This window comes from Salvia miltiorrhiza, chromosome 4, assembly GCF_028751815.1.
Source record: "Salvia miltiorrhiza cultivar Shanhuang (shh) chromosome 4, IMPLAD_Smil_shh, whole genome shotgun sequence".
NCBI classification, from domain to species: Eukaryota; Viridiplantae; Streptophyta; class Magnoliopsida; order Lamiales; family Lamiaceae; genus Salvia; species Salvia miltiorrhiza.
Genome location: NC_080390.1, coordinates 49,801,576 through 49,814,753, shown reverse-complemented (window position 1 = coordinate 49,814,753; position 13,178 = coordinate 49,801,576). Strand labels below are relative to the sequence as shown.

General features: G+C 32.3%; 1 protein-coding gene across 2 annotated transcripts; it reads left to right on the top strand.

The window, feature by feature from the left end:
- Positions 1-6,609: 6,609 nt before the first annotated feature.
- LOC131020205 (sialyltransferase-like protein 2) lies at positions 6,610-11,172 on the top strand. 2 transcript variants are annotated; one of them, XM_057948901.1, is made up of 12 exons: positions 6,610-7,057; positions 7,143-7,216; positions 7,948-8,037; positions 8,209-8,286; positions 8,561-8,661; positions 9,171-9,363; positions 9,439-9,529; positions 9,600-9,664; positions 9,913-10,067; positions 10,150-10,231; positions 10,348-10,457; positions 10,587-11,172. In XM_057948901.1, the coding sequence occupies exons 1-12, from the start codon at positions 6,970-6,972 to the stop codon at positions 10,780-10,782; spliced, it is 1,323 nt and encodes a 440-aa protein (XP_057804884.1). In that variant the 5' UTR covers positions 6,610-6,969; the 3' UTR covers positions 10,783-11,172. The 2 variants fall into 2 exon arrangements, with proteins under 2 accessions (XP_057804884.1, XP_057804885.1); XM_057948902.1 differs by lacking the exon at positions 6,610-7,057 and having other exon boundaries at positions 7,200-7,216; positions 8,213-8,286.
- The last annotated feature ends 2,006 nt before the right edge of the window (positions 11,173-13,178 follow it).

The window sequence follows — 13,178 nt, the reverse complement described above, 5'->3', positions numbered from 1 at the left end:
CACCAAAACAAAATCTATATAAAAGGATGCTCCTACTTCTCTAACCGAACATTCACATTTAGTTAATAGAGTGATTGAGATTAATACAATTTAAATTGCACGATTAGTTTAATTTCATTAAATTCATTTGGTTAAATAAAAAGTTAATTTAATCTTTTTTTAAAAAAAAATAAATAGTTGTGACTAGATAAATCAATTCTTCAATTTAATTTGGCCAAAAAATAAGATTTTTTTGACCATTCTTTAAAATGAATTTTGTATTCCAAATAATTTTAATGAAAATTTACCAAATGGAATATTAAATAAGATGATATGATTGGAATCCCAAATTAATTTTCTTAAACTTCAGACGAGATGATTCTCATAACTGAGTTATAATATTTCAAACTTCAAACGAGATGATTCTTACAAGTCAGTTACGCCTTTCATGCTGAAGACAAGATGATGCACGAAACTCAATTATGATCTTTCAAGTTCCATGTGTGAGATGATGTACAAAACTATTTCATGATCAGCTCTATATAAGATGATGTTTAGAGCATTCACAATGGTGAGCCCACCTTGACTCACAATTGTGGTCCCCACCACTATTGCACCCACTCTCCACAATGGGAGAGCCCACCCTTGACTCTCTAAAACAAATATATCTTCCTAATTATAATTTGCCACGTGGATAATAGGGGAGTGGCTTGCATGTGCCCTTCCCTTTTCACCATTGCACCCGGAGCGGAGGGGGTGTTCCGAGTTCGCGCACCGAGGGTGCAGCATTGGTGGGGGCTCACAAAAAGGGGGCTCGCACCCACTATTGAGCCTCCCATTGTTGATGCTCTAAGTCAGTTACAGTCAAAAGTTTGACTCATAAGTCATACTCCATCCGTCCGTCAAAAGTGGGGCATTTTAGTTGGGCACGAGATTTAATAAAATTTGTGATGATTTTGATGTAGTGGAGAAAAGGTCCAACCACTGTATGAAATGTGTGGTTGAGATTGAATTTGTGATGATTTTTTTTGTAAATAAAGAGTGTTTATAAGGTTAAAAAATTAAAGTGAATGGTGGGACCATTTCTTTAAAAGGAAAGTGGTACACTCTTTGCGACGCCCGATATAGTAATTGTGCCTCACTTTTGGCGGACGGAGGAAGTATATAGAATTTCAAGGTACAAACAAGATTATGCTCAAAAGTCCGATGCTAAAAAGTCAGATATCATCCTTCGTACTCTAAATGAGTGGTCTTACAGGGTTAAAATGATATGATGCTCAGAAGACAGATGTGATCAATAATTAATTCTTAACATTTAGTTGATATAAGTGATTGAGATTAATATAAGTTAAAATATACTCCCTCCGTCTCAGATAAGATGATACATTTCTTTTCGGCACGAGATTTAAGGAGTTGTAGATTAGTGTTTTAAGTGTGTAGTATAAAAGTGATAAAGTAGGAGATAGAAAGTAATAAAGCGATAAAGTACGAGAGATAATGTAATAAGGGATTGATTAATTAGTTGTAATTCTGCAATTAAAATCCTTTATTTTTTTTTTTCATATTTAGAAATATAGCATCTTCGTTGAGACGGAAGGAATATTATATTTAATATAAAAATAATTTCATTATATAAAAAATATATACAATAATAAAATTACAACATAAAATGGTATCCCGTCGAATTTCGACGGGTTACAAACTAGTATACATAATACAAATGGCACACAATGTAAAAGTTATACCATATCTCGTCGGCAATGATTTAGTGATAAAATGAGTACCCATGAAGTTAAATGTATCAAATTTGAATGTCATAAATATCTTTTATAAATATAAGTCTATCATACATAATTTTTCAAGTGTGATTCATTGACTATCGAATAAAAATAAAAATATATTTAGTACAAACGAAAAAAATAACAATATGCAAGTTTCATCGAATGAAAAAAGTACCATAAAATCATTATTAATTCCTATGTTAAGGAAATTAAGACAAACCTATTATAATCCTAAAAAATTGAAAAATTAAAGTTTAGCTCAAGTGGCAAAGTTAAAGTATCAAAAGAGTTTCATTTGTAAGAGGTCTTGAATTCAATTTCATATACATGATGATAATCTTTCCACCTATGTGTAGGCATAATGCGAGTTGCTTAACCTTTGTGTGGGTTAATTTTTTACCCACATACAGTTAGATACCTCTTTTAATTATTATTATAAAAAAAATAAAGGAGGCCACATTCTTATGAAAATGTTTTGGGTGCTATCAAAATTATACAAAAGTACATGGGTTATATAGAAAAATAAATAATCTTAAATTTAACCGACTTTCTAATTGCATTCTCTCGTTGATTTCATAAGGCACGATACTTTGTGTATCGTTGCAAATATATTAGTACGGGCTCCCGTGCGATGCACGAGCTATAATATATATAATTATTTATTTTTAAAATTTTAAATTATACTCCTCCGTCCTATTATCAGTAGCTCAAAACTTTTCAGCACGAGAATTAAAAAGAAAGTGTAAATTGGTTAAAAATAGTGGGACCTACACTTTTTAAAAGGTTAAATCTTTCTATTTATAAAAACATGTCACTTATAGTGGGACGATCCAAAATGAAATACAAGCCACTTTTAGTGGAATAAAGCGAGTATACAAATATTAAATATCATTATTTATGAGTTACATTTTCTTTTTAGAGAAATTTATGAGTTAAATTAATTGGTAACAAATAAATTGTATAAATTTAAAGGGTAAATATCACTTTAAACCCCAAACCATTTTCGCACTATCAATTATATCCTAAACTATCAAAAATAATTTTTTAAACTTTGAACTATCAATTTTATATCAATTATACTCTGCATTCATTTTATACCCTTTGAATTTTTAATTAATAAGGCATATAATTACTTCGTTTTATATAATGTAGGTAAAAAAAAATACAATTTTAAATACATCATGGCACTCGCGAACCACGTCAAATTTTTCGAAGCCAAAAAAATGGATGAATAGTAAAACTTGGGCTCTTAAAAGTTCCAAATGTATTATTATTATTTTCGCAGTTCAAAATAACCAAAAACTAATTAAAATTTTCGGAGTACTAAAGTTCATATTTAAATAACCAAAAATTAATTAAAAATCATGAAAAAATGAATAATATAAAAAAATAGAATATAACAACAAATATGTTTATGTAAATAAATAATATGTACACATAATAAAATAAATATATATAATATTTTAAATTCTAATTTTATGATATATATAACTATTTTTTTTTTATTTACAAATTCATATTAAAATTAATACAAATTTCATGTTCCTTAATTGCATTAAAAATTACTATAATTTAAAAATATTTAAATTTAAAGTAATTAAAATTAAACTATCATGTAATTTTTTTTTGAAATGAAATAAAATGACATCTACTTTTTTTTATCAATAAATGAAAATAAAATGAAAAAAGAGTATGATGTTCAATATTAGATAAATGTGAAAGAACAAAAATTAATTTTGACACTTGGAACAATCGTAACTTTTTATTTCAAATTCATTTTTTATAATTTTTTCATCGAATTAAATATTTTTCGTAATATTTGGTTTAACATTCATACTGAATATTTTTTTCATGAATCAAAGCTAACGATTTTTTTTAAAAGAATTAAAGTTAAAAAAAAATAAGAGAAAAAATTTAGAGGTAAAAAACTCCTCTCTTTTTTTATATAAATATATTGTTCTAAATTCTAATAATGTATTTGCTAATTTTTCTAATACTATTAAGCAAGCTAACATTTCCATTATTTTATTTAATTCCAGCCCAATTTCTTTTAAATAACATTAATCCTTATTGTGAGGCCTAAGATTAAGTTAATTAAAAACATCCGACAGTCATATTTTAAAATAAGTCCACAGAATGAGCCCAAACCTTATCCCTCTTGTTCTTCAGTCACGCACAAATCTTTCCCCCATTCTCGATCCTTCCCCATGTTGAAAACTTAATGAAATATCTCAATCCTAGTTTTGATGATACCAAAATTAATAAATTTCACTTGTAATAGACTAGAATTGTTCGAACTCAAGTGTTAGAGTTCTTTTTCTAGTTTAGTTGTTGTTCTGAAGACTGAAGTCGGAGGACTGAAGACTGAAGACTGAAGTTGCCGACTGATATGACGATTAAGATAAAGTCAAATACTGATATTTGACTAACCAGTCCAAGAATCAGTTACGACTGATTACTTAATGCGAGCCACGTGGATTCATCGGACTGATACTAAAGTCAAGTATCAGTTAAACATTCTTCCTCGGACTGAAGCTCCAAAGCTTAAAGGAAGCCACGCACTCCAGAAGTACAACCGCATTAAATGCAGAGATCTCAGGATCGTCCTTTCTCTGCAGAGGCCCTTCATTTTTTGGTGATTACATTTTCAGAGATGTCCTATCTCCTGCTCTTCAAAGTAGCCGTTCTCACCAAACAAAGGAACCTCGAAGATTGAAGCCTCTATCCAAGTTCAAATTACTCTCTAACGGAAGAATTCTTGAAGACCATTTCAGCCAACGGATCTATTCAAGACATCTCCTATAAATAGAGCTCGAGGATCACTTCAGTCTTCACCGATTCAACTACATAAGCTGAAATGCTGCCGAATTCGTCACTCAGCATTCAAAGCCATTCCAAAGTTTGAATTGAAGAAGAGAATCACAAAGTAAAAAATCAGCTACTGCTGATTACATACATTCTCTTAGAACTTAGGCAAATATTATATATTCAAAGCCTAGGTATAACTGATTACAGAGAACATTTCTTTTGTAATCTAGTTGGCAAGTTTTCGAACCTCTTTTCAACCGACCGAATTGAGAGTTTGAGTTGTAAGGAGTTTAGACCAGTGTTTTGACTCCAAGAGATCTTAGTCTTTGCGGAAAGGCATAGTTTTGTCTCAATGAAAGCTAAGAGTGAGAAATTCAACCCAATGTGTTGGTACTGAAGATAGGATCTTCAGTTGTCTAGGTTTGCTGTGCACCCGTAAGCACATGCCCAGTGAAGTTGTCAGTCTGATCAACTGACCGTGGGTGTAGGAAGTATTTTTCAAACCACGTAAAAATCTCTGTGTTGTTTACAGCTTTCAGTTTTTATCTTCTTACTTGTGTACAAACCTTCTCCAACTGAAAACTGATTAACTGCAAAGAGAAACTTAATTTCTGACAACGTGATTAATTTCATAGGTTATTTCGAAACAAAAGTTTTCCGCTGCGTGTGTTATTAGTCTAACTGATTAATCTTCGGATAGTCAATAAGATTCATAACATCTCTCTGTTCAACAAACTTGACTGAAGCTTTACGTGTATCAGTTAAAGTCTCAGACTTAACTGATAACTCCTTACTGAAGAGTATTCAATATCAGTCATCAACCTAAACTTTACTAAACTCATTTCTCTAAAAAGGTTGTGTCAGTTTGTGTTTCAAGTTTCATTTTCAAAAATAGCCTATAGGTGTATTCCCCCCCTTCCATACACCTATTCAAGACCCTCCGGACCTAACACCCCTTTCTCTCTCTCTTGATTCTCGCAGGTAGCCACGCCGCCGCCATACACACCTCCCTCTGTTTCACTCTCTCACTCACTTTTATTTGTCTCCCTTCTATCAAAAACCCACACACCAAATAGGAAACCCTCATTAATAAATTTAGGCGCGCCATGACACTGCTGACTGTTGTTACAATAGCACGGCGCCGCCGCCGGCTCTATTTTCCCCATTGATTGTGCCACCTCAATTGAATCAGTACAACCCCTGCTCTCATTTTCTTTGGCGGACATCAATTCAAGTTGTTCCTTCAAACTGAGACGTGGCATTACCTTCTATTCAAGTTTTCATTTTTTTTTTCATCTTCTCTTCTTAATAGAATAAAAGGTATTTATTGAAGACAATTTCGCTTGATATTTTATTTTTCCGGTGAAGATACTGAATGAATTTTGTTAGTTTGATTGTTGAAATCCATGTTTCCGAGTAAAATTGTTGTTGAAATTACGTCTGAACTTTTGGAATTGTTACCTAAATCACGTTTGTATATGCCTGAATTTCTTCCCCTGCTTTGATTTCTGGCTAATCAGAAAAAGAAGAATAGAGATGCAGGTTAAATGGTTTTGGGTTTTCTTTTGCAAGGATGATGGACTGGGTTTTGAACAATTGAAAAGAAAATTGTTGTTGGTTTCCATCAATTCTTCGATTGAGGAGAAAATTTGAGATAAAGTAAAAAGAGTCTAATGCATTTTACATATATGAATATGAAAGATGAGAACGTACGAGAAAAAATATGACAAAATTTAAAATTAAATGAAGAGAACATGTGAGAAAGAAAATCTAACGGTAAAAAGTTTTCGTTAGAAACTGGTGTTTCATATATATATAGGGCCAGCCCCTATGTGTTTGAAGTGGGACAATGGCCCAGCCCCAAATTTTTAGGGGCTCCAAAATATAGGCCCAATGTTAAATATTATACCTTAATAAAAAAAGAAAAAAAAAAATCCTAACTACAACCAGCGATCAACAGCATCAAAATAAAAAGAAAATTATTTTCCTTTTTTTTCTATTAAGTCACTGTCACCAGCAGTAGCAAAAAAAAAAAAAATTCCTAACAGAACATAACACATACAGAACGGAACGGCTCTCTCTTCTCTTTCGCTTCTCTACTCTCTCTCTCTCGAGTCTCGACTCTCTTCTCTCAATTCTCTCACTCTCTCGAGTCTCGACTCTCTTCTCTCAATTCTCTCACTGTGCGGCTCTCAAACTCAATATCACAAATAAAAAGAATATCGTCTATAACAAATAAAGAAGGGCCCCTTTTCTTCTTTTCGCCTAGGGCCCCTGAAATGTTATATATAGATTTTATTTCCTAATCCAGATCCAAATAACTAAAGAAACATAAAACTCTGATTTGGTTCATTCTCGTTCAAATTGGGCGAAATAATATTGGAGAAATTGCAGATTTTAGATGAGGCTGTTGCAGCTGGCCTTTTTGGTTGCTTTAGCCTCTGGGATTGGAGCTCTTCTGGTTTACATAACTGGTGTTTCCAATTTTGGTAATCCTCATGCAAGTTTTGGTTAGTTTCAGTTTGCGTTCGAATTTCGATCTGTATGCAATTGTGTGTGAGAATGTGTGTGCAGATGGGCCGCCTCGTCTTTCCAGTGATGATCTGGAGGCATTGAGATCTTTACAGAGTCATTTCGGCAAGTGTGTGGTCAGTTCCGTGTTGTTTTTGCTCTTTTATTTATATCTGAAGTGAATAAGTTCAAGTACTCGTTATATTGTATTCTAAGCATAGGATTTTCTGCTGTTAATTGACCTTTTCCTAGGGGTAACCTTTCCCTGCATAAATTTCCTAGTGGTGGTAGATGCCAACTTGGCAGTAATTTTTCCTAGTGAAGGACAAAACACAAGCACATCTTCATCTCTTGAATTTCTGGTGACAAAGGATACCGTGGAATCACCAATGTTAATGGGACTCTTCAGCTTAGATATACATTATAATTGCTTCAATATTTGTCTGGCTCGGTTGGTTAGATTATCCTGAACTATTAGATGTGGTTTTAATTTGAAAATCGTGCTGCCTAAATTATCGCTTCCCTCATTAGATTTCTACAGTAATTATGTTTGAGCTTATACTTGGTACTCCCTCCGTCCATGAAAGAACTTCCTAGGAGGGAGTGGCACGGGTTTTAAGAAAAAATATTGTTGAGTGTATTGAGAGTGGATAAAAGGTAGTTGAGTGTATTGAGAGTGGTGAAAATGTATTATAATTAATATTGAGAGTTGTGAAAAGTGAAAGTAAGAGGATTATAAGTGGTGGGGTATAGTCCGAAAATAGGTAGGAAGTTCTTTTGTGGACGTCCCAAAAAGGAAAGATAGGAAGTTCTTTCGTGGACGGAGGGAGTATTATATAGTTCATCTGACGCATTTGATACCTTGCAGAGTGAAAATGGATTAGGTTTACAAGCTGTAAGGGGTAGGGATGATTGTGAGGTTTCAATGCAGTTCCCCAGGGACACTGTCCCGAAATGGGTACGCTTTCAGTAAATGCTGTATCTTGTTGTCATTGTTTGCTTCAAAATATTTTTAAATTGCATGTTTTCTCACCACAATTTTTCAAAAGCCTGTAAGTGAATATTTTCTGCTCCTAGGTGCATTTTGTTGTGCTTTCTTACTGATACTGTTGTTAAACATTTTGAATAGAAAGATCCCAAATCGGGAGAACTTGAAGGCTTGACTTTTGATTTCAATCTCTGTGAAGCAGTAGCTACATGGGAGCAGGTTAGTGTCATTGTCGCTGTAAGATTTATATAGAATACTCCTGTTCTGTTAGTTAACAGAATGAAACAGCTACTTGTCTCTAAATACGCAGCTTGTGTAACTTTAATATCATTCCATCACTACGAGATAATAAGCTTGTATCTACAATAAACTTTATCAACATCTTTCTTTCTGTAGAAGAATAATCTTCACTTACTAGCTCTTTGATCCGTATTCTATTTTGGAAACTATCTTGTGCCATAGTTGATTTATGTTTAGTGAGGGACTTTTGCAGGTGCGAAATAGTACTGCTGTTCTGACTCGAGAATACATTGATGCTTTGCCAAATGGATGGAGAGAATATGCTTGGCGGAGGATCAACAAGGGAGCGCTACTGTGAGTAGTTTTGATAGATAAGTCCTGCATAATAATCTAATACATAAGCTGCAATTCCACATATGAGGCCCGAATAATTACTACTGTTGCAGCTCATATGTGTTGGCAGTTGCATGTCTACTGAGCTATTGATTATGATGTTTGTGGTGACTAATGGCTTGGAAGATCTCGTTGAAATTTGAAACCTCCAAAATTCTGAAAAATGCCATCCTTGTTCTCTTTTACTGCAAGCTTGCTTGTATGTTTTGTTTATCCCGTTTTGTATATATCTTGCTAATATGTAATTAGAACTTCAGTTTGTATTATGGATGGTATCAACTTATCTTAGTCAGCTCATGCAACATGAAAGGTTTATTTCGCCTATCCTTGTATATATTTTTTGGTGAAGCTTTAAAAATTTGGCTGTGGAAAAAACTTCTGGATCCATCTTTGCTACAGATATGTAGACAAATGCTGATTTTTCTCAAAATAGGGGTGTATGGACCAGATTTTGATTTTCTTTGCTGCAGGAACCAATGTGAGAATAAAACTCTGTGCATGGAGAAACTCTCACTGGTGCTTCCGGACAATCCTCCTTATACACCAAGGCAATTTAGCCGATGTGCTGTCATTGGTAACTCAGGTGATCTTCTAAGAACCAAGTTTGGAGAAGAAATAGATAGCTATGATGCTGTTTTCAGAGAGAACGGAGCGCCTATAGAGGTTTGTATGCTGTGTAACAGTTTTATATTACCTAGATTAGCCTTTCTCTTGCCTATAAATTTCTCTTTTATGCAGAATTTTACAGAATATGTTGGTACAAGAAGCACGTTTCGCCTCCTCAACAGGGGTTCTGCCAAAGCTCTTGATAAAGTCGCAGAATTGTATGGTATGAACACATTTCACATCTTGTAAACCTAATCTCATAAGCAAGCATACTAATGGTCTTAAACCTACAGACAAGGGAAAGGAGGTCTTGATCGTCAAAACAACAATCCACGATATCATGAACAAGATGATCCGGGTGTGTACTATTTTCCTTCTAGTATGTTATGTTTTTGTTCTATGGGATCAGCATTTTCCTTCTGCCTACAGAATATGTTTTCCCCATCTAGTTGCAAGTAACTGTTGTTTTCCCTCAGATCTCTCGTTCTGAGTTTTTCTATCATTTGCCAATTGTGTTTCCCTTCAAATAAGAATTCATTTCAGAAATATAAACAGTTAAACATGCTATATGTTTACTTTTAAGTTTACCTTTTTTGGTTTTTGTAGGAAGTTCCCATACTAAATCCAGTTTATCTGATGCTAGGAGCATCTTTTGGTTCAGCTGCAAAAGGCACCGGACTAAAGGCTCTTGAATTCGCTCTCTCCATTTGTGACACTGTTGATATGTATGGTTTTACCGTTGATCCTGGCTATAAAGAATGGTAGGTATATTGGAAAATGTTGCTGAATGAGTCACATTGTTGTGTAATGCTTACCTAATTATGCGCCCTTGGTTCATCTCAGGACTAGGTATTTTTCAGAATCTCGACAAGGACATACCCCTCTGCAGGGTCGGGCATACTATCAAATGATGGAATGTCTTGGAGTAAGTCTTGTCGATATGTATGAATGATCATCAGACTTAATCGATCAAAAATTTATACTTTACACATATGCCTTCACCAAGTTTCAGTACTAAATTCGGTACTTATATTTTGACAGCTTATAAAAATCCACTCTCCAATGCGATCTGATCGAAATCGGATTGTGAAGTCGGTACCAAGCCGCATCTTAATTACAGCAGCCCGAATCGCATCAGAGAAGTTGTTGAGGTATTTCTTGTTAACTAATGGCAATCTGGATACCTCTGGTTTTTTATGTTTCATCTAATTAATTTGCATAGCAAAAATCATGTGCGTTCAAGTTATTAGTGTTATATCAGAACTCTATTTGTCTCGTAGGAGGGTTGGAGCTGGATCTTCAGATCCCTTAGCCACATGCTCCATCATTGCAAAGCAAATCAGGGGCAAGTCAGCGCAAAAATCCAGCTCAAGAAAAGCTGCTGTCGAGCATCAAAAATATGTGAAAGGTACGAGAATGTATCCTCTGGAGCACCACCCTAGGCATGGCCAGCTCTGCACAGTTCCGTCCAGGTAAAACTTACGAAGAGAATTGCACACAGCTTTTCAACATTATTGATCGAGAGAAGAAGAAAAAAAAAAGGTCATTTTTTGTAGCTTTTAAAATGATCCCTTGTTCTGTGATGGTTTAACCCCAAGCGGCTTGTCGTGCCTGAGACGCGATTATCCGCACTAACAGATTTGAATAGACGGAAGAGATTTCATGTCTGTATAATCTTGTTCAGATAGGACTCATCAAACAACATGATTTTGCTCTGTTTTGGTCTTGTTTTCTGCTCAATACCTTGAATATTATTCGTTGTAGAAAAGCCATTTGATTCATCATGCCTTGTGTTGTAATTTTGATTTTTGACATTCATATTTGAGTACGTGAATAGAATGCTGTTGGGTTAATATTGACAGAAAATTTTAATCTCGTCACAATATATTGTTAGATCAGTTATGTTGTTGTAATTGTATTACTGAATCCAGTAATACTATCCTTTCTTCAAAAAGATAACAGTACTATTACTGAATTATCGTGTCTGCGACACTAGACTTTTTATATACTAATATAATTCAATATTCATTTAATTGATGTTAGATACATTTTTTTTTTGAAAGGGATGTTAGATACAATTATAGTCGAGACTTGTTATGGGTTGATTTGTAGAGTTGGGAAGGCATATAGGGCATGTTTGTTTGCCAGGAAAGTAATGTGAATTGGGATTGTTATTCCCAGGAAAATGATTCCGTGGAAAATGAATCTATTAGGATTCATTTTCCAGTGTTTGGAAATACCAAAAATATTTATTAGTATTCTGGATTTGTATCATTAAATAAATATAATTAATCAATATATATAAGAATTAAATTATAATTTAATCTTTATAATAAATTTCTCTATAATTTTTTTAGTAACAACAAAGTACATTATTAAGGTTAATTATATGATTTATAATTCTAAATTAAATTCAAATTTTCTTACATAATAATAATAATAATAATAATAATAATAATAATAATAATAATAATAATAATAATAATAATAATAATAATAATAATAATAATAATAATAAAGTGTGATTCATAGCTCTAAAATTTAATCAAGATTTGTTTATAATAATAATAATAATAATAATAATAATAATAATAATAATAATAATAATAATAATAATAATAATAATAATAATGTACATAAAGTATGATTTTTGTAGTTTTAAAAAATTAAATTAAGATTTTCTTAATAAAGTATGATCATAGTTCTAAGAATTAAATTATAATTTGCTTAAAATAAATTATGAACTAATTAAATAATAATAATAATAATAATAATATAAAGTTGATACATAGTTACGATAATTACATTATAATTTGCTTAAAATAGATTATGAACTAATTAAATAATAATAATAATAATAATAATAATAATAATAATAATAATAATAATAATAATAATAATAATAATAATAATAATAATAGAAACATTAAATTCCAACTAAATAAAAATTATAATTTACATTTTATTATAAAATAATACAAATAAATAAGAATCCTGAGAATGAGGAAAAAGAATACCTAAGAAAAGCTAGGGAATAAGAATCCTGGAAAGTTGCACTACTTTCCTTGTTTCCAGGATTCTTATTACTTTCCTGGACTCATAAAAATTTAACCAAACACAGAAATTTAATATTTTGGAATCAGATTACTTTCCTAGGCCAGAATCCGTGCCAAACAAACATGCCCATAGAGCCAAGTAGGTGCGGAGCTTGGGGTGGGCTGCAGGGGGTCTGTGCGCCCCCCTGCGATTTTAAAAATACGTACTAAGATATTTTCGTAATTTTATATTAAAAATAAAAAATATATATATAATTTTATTTACATCATTATCTTGTTGAGTTATTTTATACTGTAATTGATATGTAAGTTTTAGAGTTAAGACGTTTAGAATAAGTAAACACATAATTAATTTATGCATATCATGCTTGGATTTGATTCTAGAGATTTATTTTTTTAATTTAATATTAAAAGTTAGTTTGCCTTACAAAGTTTCATAGGATTTTGGAAAATAAAATCACGGACTATTTTGAATTTGTAATTTTAACGCCTTTTGAGTGTGGTGAATTAAATCACTATTTTTTCAAGTTTTGCAATTTCACCCCCAATTTTTTTCGATCGCTAGAGTGTTGAATTGAAGCTTACGTGGATTAGTAAAGACGACGACGTTTTTGTGAGGCCTAAACGACATCGTTTCGTACCATTTCAATTAAAAATTTCTCCAAATTAGAAAGAGAATGTATCCTATATTTGCACTATATATAATATTCAATATTTAATAATTTTATTGCAAAATACATCGCAACATGAATATGAGCTTGAAAATATGTTAAAATGTGTTTTTTGTAATTTAAATAATATTACAATTGTGTTATT